Source organism: Eptatretus burgeri, chromosome 9, assembly GCF_056783735.1.
Source record: "Eptatretus burgeri isolate ZD-2024b chromosome 9, Ebu_testis_v1, whole genome shotgun sequence".
Classification (NCBI taxonomy): Eukaryota; Metazoa; Chordata; class Myxini; order Myxiniformes; family Myxinidae; genus Eptatretus; species Eptatretus burgeri.
In genome coordinates this window covers 37134620-37154726 of record NC_140969.1, presented here as the reverse complement: position 1 = coordinate 37154726, position 20107 = coordinate 37134620, and the positions used below count along the sequence as shown (strand labels likewise).

At 44.8% G+C, this 20107-nt stretch overlaps 1 protein-coding gene across 1 annotated transcript; it reads left to right on the top strand.

The window, feature by feature from the left end:
* Positions 1 to 359: 359 nt before the first annotated feature.
* Positions 360 to 8465, top strand: LOC147019916 (uncharacterized). The gene is made up of 2 exons (XM_085894754.1): positions 360 to 6479; positions 8276 to 8465. The coding sequence occupies exon 1, from the start codon at positions 1751 to 1753 to the stop codon at positions 2840 to 2842; it is 1092 nt and encodes a 363-aa protein (XP_085750880.1). The 5' UTR covers positions 360 to 1750; the 3' UTR covers positions 2843 to 6479; positions 8276 to 8465.
* Positions 8466 to 20107: the final 11642 nt, after the last annotated feature.

The following is a 20107-nucleotide window of genomic DNA, read 5'->3' as shown; positions in this document are numbered from 1 at the left end:
CAAAGTAAGAAAAATTGCAAGATCTTATCATGATCTAAGTTTCGGGTGTGCCATTAATAGATTGTTGGGGGAGGGGTCTGTTTATACCCTGCAACAGTATACACATTATTTTTATACCAGCAAATTAATAGTACCTGTCGTTTCACTGACAGGAATACAGGGGAGGAGGGGGGTGGATGGGGAGGAGTGGAGGAGGAGAAATGGAGAGATGTGAGGTGGGGGAGGGGGGAGAAAGGGAGTGATGGGAGGGAGAAGAGAGGGGGTTATCTGAGGTGGTGGGAGGGGAGTGTATAACAATTACTATGTTATGTTGCTGGATTATGCATGTGAAATTTAAAGTGCATTATTTGGGGTGGGGGACGTGTTAAAGTTTCTTATTTTGAAGAGTATATACTTCATGGATGAAGAGTTTTTAACTTGTATACAAAGGGTGTGTGACGAACTCATGCAGACTCCGTCGTGCCGGAAGCGGAAGCCCGCGTTTATTGACGCGGTGACAGACAATTCACTCGTGTCTGACAAATAAGCACAACAACGAAAACACAATTACAAGTCAGAATAATACGTTACATCCTCCTTTCTTTCAAGGAAGCCACTTTAAAGGAAACCAACAAAGCAAATAACTCTATCGCCCTTATTCAGATGACGTCACCGGTCACGTGACTGTGGCAGCTCCGCCATATTGAGTGGCAAGAAAGTATTACCGTGTCCATGACAACCGATAGTCTCCACTTCAACTACACCGTTATTTCCAAGCAAGCGATTTTTTTTTTTCAGCAAATGGGTAAGAGTTGTTGTGCCCCGGGATGGACTCAGCGATATACTAAAGGCTCTTGAGTGCAGTTTTACCGCTTTCCCGCCGAAGTAGACCGACGAAATCTTTGGCTATCGGTTCTGAGAAGAGAAAAATGGCGACCTGGCGAACATGACTGGTTGTGTAGCCTTCATTTTGTCTTCAGTATGTAACTAATTTCTGATACGTTATTTCAGTAGTTGGTATTAAATAGCTGGTGGTTACAAAATGTTGTCTGATTTGTATCATTAAAATGCATGATATCCCTTATTTTATTGACAGAATGAGATAGGACACAAATGAGATAGCTCCAGCTCTTTTTCGTGCTCTGTCCTGTATTGGCAGAGAGCGTTGTGGGGACGTGGAGGAGTTGTGGTAGTGGTCACGTGGTTGTGGCTTCATATGTTACGACTCGCCCACTCGGGGCTTGTAGTACCAGTAGCATCAGTAGCAGCATGTGCTGTCATTAGCAGTGTCCTGTAGGTCGTGTGCCTGTAGAGTGCATCGAGTACGTAATAAAGCGGGAGTTACGGGCATCGTACGCTCACCCTCTCGCTCGAGGCAATAAAGCGGAGTTGTGCTATCCTCCGTGTGGTATAGCCTGCGGGCATGCAGGGCGGGGCATGATGAGGGGAGGAGTGGTCGTGGTGGTCATCGTGTCTGCCAGGGATATAAGGTGTGCGCGCCGCCTGAGGCGTTGTAGGAATGCAGTAGTCGCCCGGCTCGTGAGTGTGCTGAATACGGAATAAAGGAGAGCCACGGGCCGGAGTACGCCCGCGCTCGCGCTTGTGCAACACAGCCCGGCTCGACTGTTCCCCCGCTCGTGTCTGCCTGCTAAGCTTCTTCTATCCAGTACACCACAGTTGGCTGACGAGGATCTTCGGATCGGCGTGTGCAGGGCGGCAAATAACCCGTGCGGTTCCAGGCTACGGAGCCAAGGGTCTCGCCAGCACGAGCATGGCAACGCGTGCGGTTCCAGGCTACGGAGCCAAGGGTCTCGCCAGCACGAGCATGGCAGAAGGTCGGTGCACGGCGCACGAACGCGTGCCCGCCTTCGTTGGAATCTACTTCGGCCACGTCGAGTGGGCAACGGCCGCGCTCAGTGTTCGTTTTATTGAGGCACGACAGATCGGGGGAATGATTTCTGCAAAGCCACGGCTAAAGAACGAGGACACGCGGTTCGGCTCGAACGCGGCGTGGGACGTCGCGCAAGCTCTGAAGAATGTCCGGGGTCTCGATGGTCGGGGCACAGCAGATGGTCCGGGGGTCGGCGCGATGTGCCAGGCACGCACGGCCACGCGCACGGTCTGCGGCGTGGGTCGTGGGCGAGCGTTGCAATGCAGTCACTCGGACGGCGGTCTGAGCACTCGAGGACGTCTACGGGGTGTGCGCCGAGAGTCATCGCCCATCATTACAGTCATAGATGGCGGTGTGCGAAGCGGTCCTTCCGCCCCGGGTCGAGTTTTGCGGCCGGGGCACAGAGATTCCAGCGACCCGGAGCGGGAGATGCTGCCGGAGTTAGACCTGCTTCCAATTGATCCGGAGATGACAAGATCAGTGGCAGGGGAGGTTGAGGTGATCGGGGCACTGATCGGGTGTCGAATTGAGTCCACTCGTGCTGCCCGCGCATCGCGCGCGTACACCGGCAAAGCGGTTGCGCCGCTTGCAGCGCCCGACGTCTCGGTGCTTTACCGGGGGCGAAGCGCCCTACTCACGGTGTTTGTGGTGCGAGGGGAGGGGCCCGTCCTTTTGGGTCGGGACTGGCTGGCGCACCTCGGCTGGATCTCCAGTTCGTACCTTCAGGTGTGCCGGTGCTCTCTTCGATGCCTTCGTCGAGTACCGAGGGCGAGGTTCTGGCGGCAGGAGCCGCGTCGATGCAACGGGAGCGGCCGTTCGTTGCTGCCTGCGGCGGTGATGTACGGTTCGGGAGCGACGAGAGCCGTATCAGCTCTCGCGATGAGTTCCCGCGCTTCAGCAGCGTTCGTGAGGCAATGTGCGCCGGTGTTGTTCGGGCAGCTTCAACAGGTTGCGGTGAGCCCGTGGCGTTAAAGGAAGTCGCGAGTCACAACATCGAGTCGACAACCAAGAGACAGACTCGTGATGTGGGTTGTGGGTTGCTGTTCATTGCATATTTGTTTTTCCTTGCTCTAGTGATGCAGTTTCACGTTGTTGAGATAAATGCCAGCAGTTCCCGTGTGAGAGTGAGTTTGGTGGAGATCAATCGATGGGATTTGTATTATGATCAATGTAATGTGGGGGCTTTGAGAGAGGTGGGGGCGAATAAAGAGGGTTTATTGGCCTCCAGTTGCCCCAGGCCACGGGTGGTTGTTTTGTCAGGTGCTGGGATTTTATCAAGAGAACGCGCTGTATGGAAAAATGAGTTTGCAATGGTTCAAATGTTATTCCTATTGATTTATAACGAGCTTATGGTTGAAATGTGGTTTAAATGGAATTGCTACCGTCTAACTGCCGTGTGGGTCTCGGAGATCGACTCGGAGCCGGGACTCGTGCGCTGGTCGGCGTTACCCCCACCTCTGCTTTCAGCAAGGTCAGACGTGCCTGGCGCCTGGGGCGTGGCTCTCTGGGTGCGCTCAAGGCCTTTTTGGCCATGCGGTGGAATCTCAACTGATTATGGTGCGTGGGGGTTGGGGAGTGTTTGTTGCTTCCAGCCAAGGGTGCTGTTCAGCGCCCCCACCAAGGTCGGTCGGGTCTGGCGGTGGCGCCGCGGGTTCCAGACAGCGGGGGTCCGGCCTCGAAAGGTTTATCTGTTTCAGGTCTGCCTGGGGAGAGGTGCCGCCTTATGGGCCGGAGGCGTTTGATGGTGCTGGGGAGGTCGGGAGGTCGCCGCGACCTCGCCAAGGGCCATGTAAGCATGAGCCGCCTGGGGGCGTTTTCGCTGTGTAGTGCTGCTGTGCTTCTCCAGTAGCTCGCTTCCACGCATTATATGATGTGATGTGCTGTTATACTTCGCTGTTTTTCTTTTTTGTGCCTTGTCTACTGTTATACCGTAGTCCTTCGTGCTGTTTATGCTTATTATGATGGTGATCATTTAATAATCATACTTTTAGGAGGGAGGAGTGTGGTATAGCCTGCGGGCATGCAGGGCGGGGCATGATGAGGGGAGGAGTGGTCGTGGTGGTCATCGTGTCTGCCAGGGATATAAGGTGTGCGCGCCGCCTGAGGCGTTGTAGGAATGCAGTAGTCGCCCGGCTCGTGAGTTTGCTGAGTACGGAATAAAGGAGAGCCGCGGGCCGGAGTACACCCGCGCTCGCGCTTGTGCAACACAGCCCGGCTCGACTGTTCCCCCGCTCGTGTCTGCCTGCTAAGCTTCTTCTATCCAGTACACCACACTCCGGTTCGTGTCTGCCTGCTCGCACCTCTGCCACGACACCACGTGCTCGAGCTCTTTTTCATGCTCCAGCTCTATCTCATGCTCGAGCTCTTTTTCGTGCTCCAGCTCTATCTCGTGCTCAAGCTCTTTACGTGCTCCAGCTCTGTTTCGTGCTTTAGTTCTGTCTCGTGCTCTGGTTCTGTCTCGTGCTCTGGTTCTGTCTCGTGCTCTGGTTCTGTCTCGTGCTCTGGTTCTGTCTCGTGCTCTGGTTCTGTCTCGTGCTCTGGTTCTGTCTCGTGCTCTGGTTCTGTCTCGTGCTCTGGTTCTGTCTCGTGCTCTGGTTCTGTCTCGTGCTCTGGTTCTGTCTCGTGCTCTGGTTCTGTCTCGTGCCCTGGCATTAAAATTCCTGCAGGAATGTGGGAGACCCATTCAAAATGTATTTGCCTTTGAAGAGTTTGATCAGATTCTGGTGCGTGGTGTGGATAGAGCCTCCTGGCTCTGACAGCGCCAGTAAACCCTCAACAACAACAAAAAAGAATGAGATAGGCCAGATCGCCTTTCTAACAGCTGTCGAACGCACACAGTTCTGAGTTGTTTCACTACAGAAAGTCACATCGATATGTATCATACATAAAAAACTAGCACTTTGAAATATCCACATCAGTGTGGCATTATACCGGATGTTTGTCATGGAAAAAATATAATGTATCTGTAAGCAAACTGACGAACGAAGATTTTCTACAACTTAGCATTTAGACAAGAGGTTCACTTGAAATTAACTTGTGGCAGCAGTCGGGTTAAAAAAAGTGACGCTGGTTGCTGAACAAAACGAGCAACAATGAATACAATAATAGTGAAATGAAAGAAAACAGGCTTACCTTTGCCCTCACGATAATACAGTTCTTGTCAGATTTCGTCGAGAATATGTCACTAACAAACCCGGCGACAAAACATGAGTAAGCGTCCATACACTTGAAGGCTTTCAGGCTGGCTTGAGTGTAAGGACTCGGCGTTTCAACAAGGTAAACATAGATGTCAGGGAAAACGATTTGAGGCCAAAATTTCCTTTCTGTTGTCCATTTATCCTTTGAAATAATGTGAGGATCTTCACTTAGACCACACAGCTTCAGTTTTTCGCAGTACCTCTTCTTAGAAATATCAACTAATCCATGGAAATAGCCCAGAAGTTCGCATGACACGTGCGTGGTAGCCATGATTTTTTTGCCACTCAATATGGCGGAGCCTTACCTTCCGCTGTGACTTCACTCGCTTAGTGCATAGGGTCAATAAAGTAAAAACTTACAATGAATTAACAAACAGCATCACATTCAGATTACGTGAATCAATTGATTTAAATTTAAAGATCCAGATGTCTGGGAGGGTTGACAGCTCTTCCACTCCGAGTGATGAACTTGGTATTTCTGGGAGTTGCAGTGGCTCGAGGCGATGACACTGTTGGGAAACTTTGGGATTCAGATTCTTGCTCACTTGGACGTGGGGACTTGCAGCAGTTCTCTGCTGGGGTGTCCTGTTGAGCGGTTGGATCAGGGAAGTCCCTCATGTCCTGGGAAGAGTAGAAGCGAGAGGGTGGCTGACTTTCCACCAGGCCAACATTGGCTGAATGAGGCACTCTGCGGAGATGGAGCCTGTTACACCGGTACACGTTGTTTGGGGTCCTCACCAAATATGACCGGGGGCTGTTGTGGCGCGCCTCAACCACAGCTGGAATCCAATGCCTGGCCTCCGGCTTTGGTAGCATTCTAACGTTGTCTCCTGGCTGAAGCGGTGGCAGACCTGACATAGATGGCTTGTCATGATAGTGTTTTTTTTCTCCTTCTGTGCGTCGAGGCATGATCTCCCAAGGTGATGGTCATACCGAGCAGGCATGAGAAGAGTACGGCTGCAGGGCAGTGTGTTTCTGGAGCGTCTTCCCATTGGGGGCTGAGCCGGGGACAAGTTTATTCCTTCAAGTGGAGTGGTACGATAGTCTAGCAGGGCTAAGTATTTATCTGCTGACTTCTTCCAGAGCCTTTTCACCATCTGGATCGCTCTTTCTGCCTCTCCATTGGCACGATGGTGCTTGGGGGACACAATGTCGTGGGTTATGCCATATTCTTTGCAAAACTGAGAAAATTCCTCTGACGTGTACTGACTTCCGGAATCACTTCGCAGCTTCTCTGGAATACCATGTCGACAAAGCTGCTGCTTGAGAGCTTCGATCACAGAGCGAGCTGTAATGTGCTTGAGGCAATCTACCTCCACAAACTTGGAGTAATAATCGACAGTGAGCAAATACTGCTTTGCTTCAAAGTCAAAAACGTCACTTCCAACTTCGATGAATGGAAGATCCGGCATGTAAGTCACACGTGGTCACCTTTTGGCAAGATACGGGTCTTTTTTATTTTTTAGTTAGTTAACCTCCGCCATCTTCGAAGATGGATGGAGGTTACTGTTTTCACCCATTTCTGTTTTTTTGTTTGTTTGTTTGTGAACAGTATTATGGAAAAACTCCTCGACGGATTTCGACGAAACTTGGTGCGGGGAGGGGGGATAGGGGTTAGGTCTGGTCCAAGGATCATGCCATTAGATTTTGAACTTGGTCCAAAATCAAATATGGCCGCTATGACGGCCATTTTGAAAAAATATTTGAATTTTTTTTTTTTTTGCATTTCTCCATGTTTTAAGTGATTTCCAACCCCCCCCACCCAAAACAAAATTGTTCGAGAAAAAAATTTTTACAACGTTTTTTTCAACAAAATTTCGATTTTTTTTTTTTGCATTTCTACATCTTATAAGTGATTTCCAACAAAAAACATGCCAAAATTATAATTGCGGCTGATTTTGGAACTTCAGGTGGATATACCCACGTAAAATCAATTTCTGTCTCAAGGAATGTAGTTATGACAAATGCATTGAGTATGTAAAAGGGAAAGTTGCAAACTATAACTCTGTGAGCACTGTTGACGTCAAATTGAATGAATAGGATATCAGGTTCACTTGAGTGACCTAGCAGTATTGGCGGCGGAGGTTTTGCACTCTACTGAGTGCCCCCCCTCTAATTGTTTTAGATTCCGTCTTTCACAGTTGAAGTGTACCTATGATAAAAATTACAGACCTCTACGTGCTTTGTAAGTGGGAAAACCTGCAAAATCGGCAGTGTATCAAATACTTGTTCTCCCCACTGTATATCTTTTTGCCCAATGTTATAACCTTTTTCTGCCTTTTCGTACAACTTACTTTGTCCATTGCTTTACGTTTGGGCTAATAAAAAACGGTGCACGAGAAACACCACAAGGCTCGTAATGGGAGGTAATTGTTCATGTACACGATACAAATGATTATTCAGCTCAGCTGAAAAACCACTCTTGGTCGAAATTAAATGCTGTGATAATGGAATCGGAACATAATAGGTTGCCCGCAATTGGGAGAAACCCACGATAGTTGAACCTGTGATAACGGAGGGTTAACTTGGAAAAAGTCCTGTTTCCTTCAGCCAATTGTCATCACTTCGGCTGCAAAGCCCCGGAATCAATCTCGTGGCTTTATATGGAACCCTCTCTTTGGCACCTATGTCCTTCCTCAGATATTGTGATCAAATCTGAACACAATACTATATTTTAGATGGGGCGTCACTAAATGTAGTTGTTAACACTACCTCTTTTGATTTATGAATTACTCTTTTGCTTTGGCACCAGACTTGGTGTAATGGTTAGGGAGTCTGGTCTGAGTGGGAGATTGGTGGTTTGAACACTGACTGTCATTCCAAGGACTTTAAAAATGGAATTTGCTGCTTTTGCTTGATGCTCAACATTTAAAAGGATAAAACCTGGAAAAAAAACCTTGATAAATTGGCAATACTATCATGGCTTTGATGGGCCAAATGGCATCCTGGCATCGTTTTGTAGACACTTGTGTTTTTATGTTTTCTCTACTCTCATGCTCTAAAAGGGGTTGAAGAGTTAATAAAATTCAATTCAATTCAAAATCCAATCCTCCTGTGTGTTGAAGTTGCACATAATATTTATTTATTCATTTCATTTCGCCCCCCTACGAATACCACCTAAAACCTCATCAGCTTTACCAATGTCTGCCTGGCAATGTGCTGTCTGCTTACCCCCCACCCCTTCCCCTGTTTCTACTTCCACCCCCAGATCCTTCTCCTGTGTGACATGCTCTAAAATTGTCTCTTGTATCACATTAATCCTATCTTCATAATTTTTACCCATCCCCAGCACCTTTCATTTATTTATGTTAAATTGCATCTGCCAATGTTTTGCTCAATCTATGGAATTTATTGAATCTAATCATGTCCCCCACCAACCCCCCTACGTTATCTTTGTTACCTCCAATGTATTAATTATAAAGATCACCCCTTTCCATCCTGAAGGTCATTGTGTATTTTTTATTTCTACATCTACATCAGGAACATAGCATTTTTGTTTTGACGTTTTAATCCCTGTTTCACATTTTGACAGGAATCCATTTCTTCTGCAGAGGTGAATTTTCGATCTGTAAAAATAGATGATTAAATCCATTGAAAAAACTGCGAAGGTACAAAATACCATGTAGTAATTCTCAGATATGGATTATTGTTTTCCTTAATATTTTTCAGTGTTTATTTGCAATTCTTGGCGTTGAAGAAAAAATGAACTTTCCATTTATCAAAGTTGATGCTCACAACTGAGAATAATTTCAAAGCATCGTTTTTTTGCATTAACAATCAAAAGATGTCCAAACAAGGGAGACCAAGACGAACACGCCGACAATGTACAATGGCTTCCAAAGCCATTCTTCCTGTACTAATGGCAATACAAGGATTTAGAGCAGGGGTCTCCAACCTTTTTGGGCGGAGGGCCACAAAACCAAAGTGGTGAGGGGTGGAGGGCCGCACCCCAAAAAAGGACGCTAAATTCCGAAAAAAAAATATAATTAATATGCGGAAATTTAAACAAAAATTAGTGCTGAATATATTTTTCTTGCTTGTTAACCGGGTTACCTAATTAATCACATGATTTAATTACTGGGGAACACGCCCTCAGTACGCCTTGTCCGAACCGTATAACTTTTTCTGGACCGGATCGGATGCAGCCAAGCGACACTGCCAAGGACGTACCGGCTGAAAGGAACGGATTGTTGAGAATAAAGTCCCGGCTGAGCTTGGATTCGGACCATGCTGGATCAATGAAGGAAAAGACAAAAACGAGCAGGGAACATTTATAATAATGATTATTTACAAGCAGGTGAGGAAATATATGAGGCACAGGGAATAGTTTATTGGGGTATGTTGTGTGTGGAAATATATTGGGGTGGAAAGAAAGAAATGTGAGAGGTGCAGCAATGTACAAGCAATTTAAGAAAGCAGACACAGAGCAGACTTAACCCAAAAATAATGATACCAACAATAATGATAATAATAATCTTCTGCAGTCTTACTTATGTGGACAGGCGCCAGGACACACACACGCACACACACAGACACAGAAAATCCGATGAAGAGGAGGTATTGTAGCAAGACGGGAGAGGAGTTGAGGCTACGGTCTCTCGGTACCTTTGTATAATTGATTGCCCGAACGCGCTACCAATACGTTTGGCGGAAGTGCTCCGTGGTGCAGTACCCCCTAACAGCTGGCACATCGTCTCTTGCTTCGGGCAGCTCACGTCGGGGCCGTGGGCGTGAAGGAGGGGTTTGAGTTGGGAGGGTGAAGTCCAGAGCGAGTGGACGGAGTGGTAGGCGGGACCAGGTGTGTGGGTGGAGTCAACATCATGTGGGGGGGGGAAGAGGAGGTGGAGTCGAAGTGATGACAGAAGGTGGAGTTGAACTCTAGCTTGAGCGGGAGGCGAGGCAGGATAGAGAGAGATCGAAGGCTCCACATGGACCTTTATAGGCCCCTCGGCATGGGGCAGGGGGCCAACCTGAAGCGCTGTCGTCACCCGAATCGGGCGCTCTGGGACCGACCCACTGCGCGGCCCGGCTGCAATGGCAGGAAACCTCAACATTCCATTACCGGCAAGATGACCCCAAGCCGCAAAAATATCCCGCTCTGACCTCACGACATGACACAAATCGACCACACCGAACTCCACGCCATGAATTGCCTTGCACGAACCCCTGGGTCATGCCCTGATGATCGGTCGAGAGTGGCATCGGTCTTGCATGCCTACTCGGGTGCCCCGACCAGCGCTGGCCAATGTGCCTTCTCCGTGTGCGCCACGTGGCCCGAGCTGTACAACATGCCTCCGTCCGATCGTAGCTTCGCTGGCCGCAGAGGCGAGAAGACGTTTGCCGTCCGTGGGGAACAACCGAGGCCACCAGCGAGGACTGAAGGTACAATGTTATGACGAACCCATGCACAGACAGTAAGATGTGTCCATTTGTGCCCTGCTGTGTACGATAACAACGTCACGAGCGGCGCACGGGTCTGCCTTCGAGCACATTCCATACAGTGCGCTTGGATCTGCCATTACGCACGTGACCAGCGCTCGCGTTCGCCAGATTCTGCTATCATGTGCATGGGATGAAACCTGATCAATATAATTAGTCCAGACATGGGTTGAAAAGTACGTGCCGCCCGTATCATGCACAACGTGGCGTTGTTGTTGTTTTACTATTATCGGCCTCTGAAGATGTAGCTATTAGCACCAAGCTACGAGCCACGCTCTTGCCGATATTGGGACATTTGCTTCTGTGTTGTGCAAAACACCATCCGTACAGCCTCTTAAGAGATATTCATTCGTATTCCTTTTCAATGCAACCAGAAATCTCCCTCCAGATCATTGGAAGATCGACTCGATCATCTTGAGCTGCCGAGCATATTGTATAATGTTGGGTTGAGGGGTCGCTTGAGGACGGGAGCTCTGTGCTGTCGATGCTGATGTGGTGTTTGAGCGCCCTTTCCCCGAGTTGTCGTCTCCAAGAGTGGCCTTAAATGCAAGTAGTGAAGTGCTGAGCTGCCGACAAATGGAGTAAAAAGTGAGGCTGCTTACAAATCAGCCAAATATATTGCTGTGATATGTCACCATAAGGTAAGCCTTCATTCTACTCGAGTGAGACCAACAGTTTTCCACTTATGGTCAAAATGAGTTTATTGTCAAATCCTTCTTCCCCAAAATGACAGCATACATTGAATCATCTCCCTTTGTCTGTTCGATCTCGACCTTCCATTCAGTTCGTTTAAACTTTAAATGGTGACACATTGTAAACTCTTGTCATCTGACATACCCATATATGATCTTCTATCCTCTTACCAACCTTGTTCTCCTGTTCCTATACTGTGGTTATCTTGATCTTCCGTCCTCTGTCATTCATCTTTCAGGTGCTGAGATATCGACATATAATGAAAGAAACAAAATGACTAAGAAAAAGAGCAATCAGAGATTGCAGACCTTCATCACGACTTGTTTTTTGTGGCGTTTGTGTACTGGTGTGTTGCATAATTAGTAATATTCAAAGCTAGAACTGCCCTTTGTAACTGCTGGCAGTGATGACCGGGTACCAAGATGATGCAACCCACTTTGATCAGACACTTGACCCTGGCCCATGACGTTTCTTATTGTTCAATTGAATTCAGAATGGTATGAAAATAAATTCAATTCAAATCAAATGGAAGACCAAATAGGTGCAGTACTGCATTGGAGTCATCAGAAGGAACCCAAACAAGCAAAAAGCAATGATGGAGTCAGCAGGAGGAAACTGGATAGGAATTGTTTTTCAGCTGTTGCTCCTCTACCCTCAAACCCATCCATGTGCAGCCATGTGAGCCTTATTCAAAAATAAAATGAAAAAAGAACCCAAATCAAATTTTTTTTTTTTATTCTGGCTGCCAGACCATGCATTCAATTAAGTTGAAATTTGAAACGTATATTCACCATCACCACTAGACCATAATTGTGAAGTTTCACGCCGATCGATGAAGCAGTTCTCTGGTGTATGCTCCTATACCTGACCTGACACGGTGAAGCAGTTCAAGAGAAATAATTTTTAAAGATTTTTTTCTCAATCAAATATGGCTGCAGAGACCATGTGACCTCTCAATTATTCGTCAATACCCTGGTATTCCCATGGCTTGGGGAACGTATGAAGTTTCCCCTCGATCTGTCCAGCCGTTCTGGAAAATAAGATTTTTAAAAATAGGTTTTTGGGTAAATCCAATATGGTTGCCAAACATTGTGACATATGATGTCAGAGGTGTGAATTTTTTGTTCCTCATGTATAGGTAGTCATACCTGTAAAGTTTTGCCTTGATCTGTTTAGCCATTTCAGAGAAGAAAATTTTTGAAGATTTTTTTTTTAAACAAATATGGCTGCCGAACTACGAGACAGATGATGTCATCAATTTTTTTTCTGTGGAATAACATATCCCCAGATGAACCATAAAAATTTTCATTCTGATAGGATGTAGCATTCTACGTATATTATTATTACGTCATAACGAAGGCACCAATGACGTCATAAAAGAAATCACACTTATTCTCCATGTGGAATACATGTGATGTGCCAAGTTTCAATTTTTTCCTTGGAGCAGTTTCAGAGATGCAGAGGTCCAAAGTTGTTCCTTTCTTACAACATGGCTGCCACACCGTGTGACCAATGACATCATTATCATTACAACATTCTATGTGAGTATTTGCTCCGATGGTGAAATTTTGGGTCAATCCGATCAGCAGTTGCAGAGAAAAACAATCATGTTCTGTGCAGACAAACATCCACACAAACAAAGGAAAAATCACTCATGGAGCGAGACTTGGTAAAACAGAACAAAGTGGAATGGCATACCTCTGCCATGCTGAACAGTTTACCTTTTGTATCCCACTCATGGGCTGGATCTGAATCAAAATCAAATCCGCTTGTTCTTCTCACCTAACCAACTCATCCACCTAGTTTTGTCATAACTCATCCACAGCTTTTTTTGTGTATATAGTTCACAAGCTATCAAGATGTGTATATAGTTTTTTGGCCATATCTCTTAATTTTAGAAATTAGGCAGATGTTGACCCTTTGACTTTAAAAATAATTGGTGATTGAATTAATTGACCTGATGTGCAAATGCTGTTCAAATTTCAAGTCAATCAGATGAAAATTGAGGATTTTAGAAACTCCACACAAGTTGTTGACCTTTGGCCTATGTTGACCTTTTGGCCTATGTTGACCTCAAAAATAGTTGATGGTTGAATTCAGTGATCGGATATGCAAATCCTCTTTAAATTTCAAGTCAATCAGATGGAAATTTGGCCAATGTTGACCTTTTAGTCGATATTGACTCTTTGGCCGATAGTGACCTCAAAATTAATAGGTGGTTGAATTCAGTGACCTGATATGCAAATGCTCTTCAAATTTCAAGTCGATCAGCTTGAAATTGAGGCTTTTAGAAACTATGATGACCTTTTGACCTCAAAAATATATAGGATTCTGTCGGACCACCGATATTTGGTGATTTCATGAAGATTGGTTTAAAATAGTGACCAAAGTGACTTAAAAACAAATGGAAGCGATCAACATACTTGTCAAAAAAATTTTTTTCCAAGTAACAAACAGCCACAAATGCAATACCCTCTCTTCTGGTGAGGGAAACTGGAACAGCACTTGGTAGAATGCACACCTCCACCAGGCTGAACAATTTACATTTTGTATCCCACTGATGGACTGAATCTGCATCTGGATCTTAACCAAAATCGAATTGGCTTGTTATTGTTCTCTACCCAACTTATCAACCAAGTTTTATCAAAACCCATCTACAACCTTTTGAAATATCATACTACATATCTTTCAATTGTGAATAAACACATTCAAATCTTGTATCCGGATCCAAATCTTCACTAAAATCAAATCGATTAGTCCTTGTCACACCCGAACCTGCCCATCAAGTTTAGTCTGAATCCGTCCATCACGTTTTGAGACATTCTGCTCAAAGACAGACAGACAGACAAACAAGAAAGATGTAATGCGGAACACATACAGCGCCTTCAGAAAGTATTGACACCCCTTGACTTTTGTCGCATTTTGTTGTGTTACAGCCTGAATTTAAAATGGATTAAATTTAAATTATTTTGTCACCGATCAACACAAAATATCCCATCATGACAAAGTGAAAATATGTTTTTAAAATTTTTCCAAATTAAATAAAAATGAAAAGCTGAAATGTCTTGGGTCAATAAGTATTGAATCCCCTTGCTATGACACTCCAAATTGAGCTCAGGTGCATCCAATTTCCTTTGATCTTCCTTGAGATGTCTCCACAACTCGATTGGAGTCCACCTGTGGCCAGTTCAATTGATAGGACATGATGTAGAAAGACACACACCTCTCTATATGAGTTCCCACATTTGACAGTGCATGTCAGAGGAGAAACTCCACCATGAAGTCCAAGGAACTGTCCATAGAACTCCAAGATAGAATTGTGAGGAGGATTAGATCTGGGGAAGGGTATAAAACAATTTCAATTGTTGAAAGTTCCCAAGAGCACAGTGAGCTCCATCATTAGGAAATGGAAAGAATATGGAACTACCCAGGCTCTTCCTAGAGCTGGTCGTCCGACCAAACTGAGCAACTGGGAAAGAAGGATCTTTCCTTGCTTGAGCATTACTTGCTGAGAAAAAGTAGAATCGATGTTTTGCAAGAAGACTACATCTTGGTCAGGGAGGTGACCAAAAACCCAATGAGCACTTTGACAGAACTACAGAGTTCCTTGGCTGAGATGGGAGAACCTGCTGGAAGGACAACAATCTCTGTAGCTAATTACCCATCTCACCCCATCCCTAGCAGGAAGCATGCTGGTGGCAGCATCATGCTATAGGGATGATTTTCAATGGCAGGGACTCGGAGACTTGTAAGGATAGAGGGAACAATGAATGGAGCCAAATACAGGCAAATCCTTGAGGAGAACCTGCTTCAGAGTGCAATACACCTTAGACTGTGGCAAAGATTAATGTTCCAACAGAACAATGACCCCAAGCATTCAGCTAAAGCATCACTGGAATGGCTTCAGAACAAGAATGTGAAAGTCCTTGAGTAGCCCAGCCACAGCCCAGACATGAATCCCATTGAGAATCTGTGGAAATACTTGAAGATTGCTGTTTACCGACGCTTCCTATCCAACTTAACAGAGCTTGAGTAAATTTGCAAGGAAGAATAGAAGAAAATCCCCAAATCCAGATGTACAAAGCTGCTACAAATATACCCATGAAGACTTGAAGCTTTAATCGCTGCCAAAGGCACTTCCACAAAGTATTGACTCAGGGGTTTGAATACTAATTGACGCAAGATATTTCAACTTTTCATTTTTCGTTAATTTGTAAATAATTCTAAAAATATGTTTTCACTTTGTCATTGTGGGGTATTTGTTTTGCATTGATCGGTGATAATGAAAATTAAATTTAATACCTTTTATATCTGGGCTGTAACACAACAAAATGTGACAAATGTCTAGGGGTGTGAATACTTTCTGAAGGCACTGTACTTGCGAGATCGAAATAAAGAATAGTTGCCATGGAAACAACAATTTGAAAATTTCGAAAATTTGACCTATCAAGTGTTTTACATGACTGAATTTTATGCCTCAAATTTGGTTGACACATTTTTTAATTGTAGCCTAATAGATGTTTTACATGTTTCGGATGGCCTTGGCCTTGACCTTGACCTTTGACAGAGTTTGACCTAAACTTCCTTACATGTACTAGACATACGTACAAATAAGATTCTTAAAGGTCCCCTGACACGCAAAAGTACTGAAATTTCATTTATATATGTCCTATAGGAGTTTTTCATCGTGATTTCAGATCTGACAATGTTTTTTTTTCACAATACTCATTCTGTAAAATGTAAAATTAAAAAAAACAAACCTCTTTGGGAACGCCCCTAAAAATTCTTCTGAAAGGGGTGTAACCCACATGACATCAACTACAGTATGACAAAGGCTGCACGTAAATTACTCGGGTTGGTGGTCTACATGATTCTATTGGCTTTCTGTGCGTTTCCACATTTTATTGGTCGACTCAATCGCTTCGTTCATTTCTGCTTTCAAAAAATCGAACATTTGGTTTTGAATAATGGATGGCATGGACTTTCACTTGTCTGGTAACGGCAGTGAGTGTGAGAGAAATGAAGGATTTTGGTCTGAATCACATGGAGAATTGTCGGATAACGTAGTCGCGGGAGGTGAAGTTCAGGCAGCTGGAAATGGAATACGGCCCTAGCAGTTCGAGCCCGAAGCAGGCCAAGCAGAGGAAACTGGCGATGAAATTCCCGGCGTTCATTATGATGGGAGGACTTGGCAATAACAACTGGTTAGACTAAATCCTATTCGTAACAAGTAAAGGTGCCCGTCTTCGACCGGCGGCACTGGCAACATCTATCTATAATTCCAGTAATCTGTGTGTGTGTGTGTGTGTGTGTGTGTGTGTGTGTGTGTGTGTGTGTGTGTGTGTGTGTGTGTGTGTGTGTGTGTGTGTGTGTGTGTGTGTGTGTGTGTGACCGCTGTTTCTCGACAGCCGCTGGTCCGATCTAATTGAAACTTGCCAGATATATTGCTGGGGACCTGAGGATGTGCCTTTTCAAGGTTTGATATTAATCAGACAAGTGCTTCGCAAGTTATGGCCATTTATTTACCAAACCAATGACAAGACATGCTGTTGCGTGGGCGTGGCCGATGGGGAAGGGAAGCACAGCCACGTTCCCCATTACGGGTTACAACGTACGGGCTTCCGGAGAGTGATGACTTCGTGTATTCTAATAATTTCTCGATTTCTTATGCGCATTTATAGATAAACACAATGCCCCAAGTTATGATCGTTTTCATATTAGACGGTGCATAAATTTGGGGAACATCAGAGTTAGCTGGTATGCTCCGAAGCAGGAAGTAAATTATTTTTTGCACGTTTTTTTTCTCCTCTTTCCTCTTCTCTTTGTGTTTTTCCTTGCGATGACATTGGGAAAAGGCAAAATACGTTGGCGCTAATGGAATAATTGGCCATTAAGAATAAATTGCGAATAATCGTAACTGCCATATGCGAACTTCCGGACAGTGATGACTTCACTTCCGGTGACAATTACTGTATCCTTTCTCGATTCTTTCTTTCTCGATTTCTCTACTTTCTCGATTTCTATCTCGATTTTCTTAGACCCAATACCCCAATCCAGTCAGTGACGATTACTGTATTCTTTCTCGATTTATCGACTTACTGTATTCTTTCTTTCTCGATTTCTGTACTTTCTCGATTTTATTAAACACAATGCCCCAATCCAGTCAGTGACGATTACTGTATTCTTTCTCGATTTTTTTCTTGATTTATCGACTTACTGTATTCTTTCTTTTTCGATTTCTGTACTTTCTCGATTTTATTAAACACAATGCCCCAATCCAATCGTCGTTTATGAGAGCGAAGGAACGGCCTGTGTGGTTGTTGTTTCTGGCACGCGGTTTGAAAGTTGTTTTTTTCTTGCATGTACGGCCACGCACGTACGGGCACGTGAGAGCGAAGGAACGGCCTGTGTGGTTGTTTCTGGCATGCGGTTTGAAAGTTTTTTGTTTTGTTTGCACCTACGGGCATGCACTAGTATGACAAAAGACAGATAGCATGAATATTTTAAACAATATATTATATCATTTTTATCCATTGATTTATGAGGATGTTCAATATCACTGTTAGGATCAAGGCTTGGGCTTGGACTTGGGGGGGATGCTTGCAACAGAATTTTCATCAGAGGAGTGACTTGAGGAGTTTTCATATTCCTTGTTATTATTGGCATCTGCCATCACGATCGAACTCTTACTTGTGAGACGGTTGAAGAAGTACTTTTACGGAGCGGCAGACTCAAGGCTCACTGAAGGTTCGAAGGCTATTTCTGTCGGTTCAAATTTCAAGGATCAAGCGGCCATTGTTGTTCAACTCAAGTTGGGTTGCCAGATTTTATGTGCACGTGCACATAATCCCGCACCCACCCGGAAATCCCGGAATCCGCAATCCCGGTGCTCAATCCCGCACCCACCCGGAAAAGACCCAAGTACACTGTCAGTACTCACCTCCACAATAAAACGATGATCATGATTTTGGGTTTAACCGTAACTGACCGGGCGATACTTTGTTGGCAGTTGGTCTGGCTGGGCAGCTGGTATCGGTCGATGAAAATTTCAAAACGGCAACCATGTATAAAAAAAGCAAAGAAATGCTTTGTACTTAGTCAGAAAGTCAAGGTTTTGTGAAGAAACTACGGCACATGGAAAGTGCAAATTCGTCAGGTATGAACTCAACTGTTTTCTCCCCAAATGGAGCGTGATTCTATGAGCCGCTCATCTTAGAGGTCCTCCAAAAATGGGAAACATTTTTATTTCTTTTTTGTGCAATAATTCCTCCCATTTTGCAAATGGAGTTTTTGAACTGTTTAACTACCATAATCATCAAAACTAATTTTGAGGGGCCTCTTAAGGAAGACAATAATATCATTACTACATATGTCAAAGCTTGTTTCATTTCATGCAGTAACAAAATCTGATGGTGGAACAAAAAAGGGGCGTGCCGAAATATTAACATAGATTCAATAATGTAAATTCGACTTGCATACTGCTCGATATCAGAAATATTTTAGTGAGGTGACGTGACCAGCGCAGCGTAGCGGACATGTTTCTCAGCGGCGAATATATCGCAAGCAAGGGCGGGGCATGTCATCGGCCATATTTCTCCCTGCATAAAATGAAGCAATCTCGCTGTCCGGATACAATGAAAACTTGTGTGCAGAACACACCTTGTGACACAATTGTCTCGAGTAGTCCGATAAATCTGACGTTCTGTTGCATTTTTATTTCTTTTATTCCTACTGTTGTCATGTAGCACCAGAAGAAAACAATAAGCCTGGTGTATGGTGTAGGCTTAGTGGTGAGGGTGGCGGCTTGGGATCCTAGGATCCTGAGTTCAATCCCCGTTGGCCGCTGAATTAAAATACACCAGGAGGTTGACTCAGCCCGTCATCCTTCCGAGGTCGGCAAAATGAGCACCAGTTTACTGGTAAGGGGGACACTGCATCAGCGGCATAGCCGCGTCCCAACCAATGATGCAACAGAGAGAGAGAGAGAGAGAGAGAGAGAGAGAGAGAGAGAGAGAGAGAGAGAGAGAGAGAGAGAGAGAGAGAGAGAGAGAGAGAGAGAGAGAGAGAGAGAGAGAGAGAGAGAGAGAGAGAGAATGAATGATAAATAAAAGGAAGCTACAGCACGTCAGATTTATCGGCCTAGTCGGACAGACGATGGATTTATTGGACTAGTCTAGACCAGTGTTTCTCAACCGGGGTTCCCCGGAACCCTAGGGTTCCGCAAGAGGTCGCTAGGGGTTCCGCGAGAAACATTCATAAATCGGCTAATGTATTTTTGAGTAGTTTTTGTTTGATTTAATATTCGTAATTTTACTATCCACGTACGGCATATTGTTGGAAACTCCTTGGTTATTATAATAGAGGCTTCAACCTCTTATATTATTTACAATTATAACAACCATAGGGAATGTATTTAACGATGTCTCTATGGCGCCAGTGTGAAACCGCCCTCACCGGTTAGTGGACGTCCTGTACGCAGCGGATTCGTGTATCATTGAGTGACTGACTCAAGTACGGGACGCATGCACGGTATCCATCTATCTTCTCTGTGCTTCTTCGCGCGAAGTCTCTCTCTCTCTCTCTCAAGGTTATTTCTTCTGTTTACCTTTATTGCTTCAGCTTTATTTGTTTAAGTTCTGTTGATCAAGTTACATGAGGTGTGTTTTTTAATTGTCAAACAGACTCGGGGTTGACAAACAGTTTCAAAAATGACGTTTTCCAACAACAAAATTTTTTTTTGTGAATTAAAACCTCGGTGTGAGGTCTCATAAACGAGTGGTATGTTTTTTTTTTCATTGTCAATAAATTTGACAAAAAGGGTGTCATTTTTTCCTTAAACCAGGTATCCGAAAAAAAAAAAAATTATATTTACCACGTGAACTACGATAAAAATATAAAAGAGCTAGAT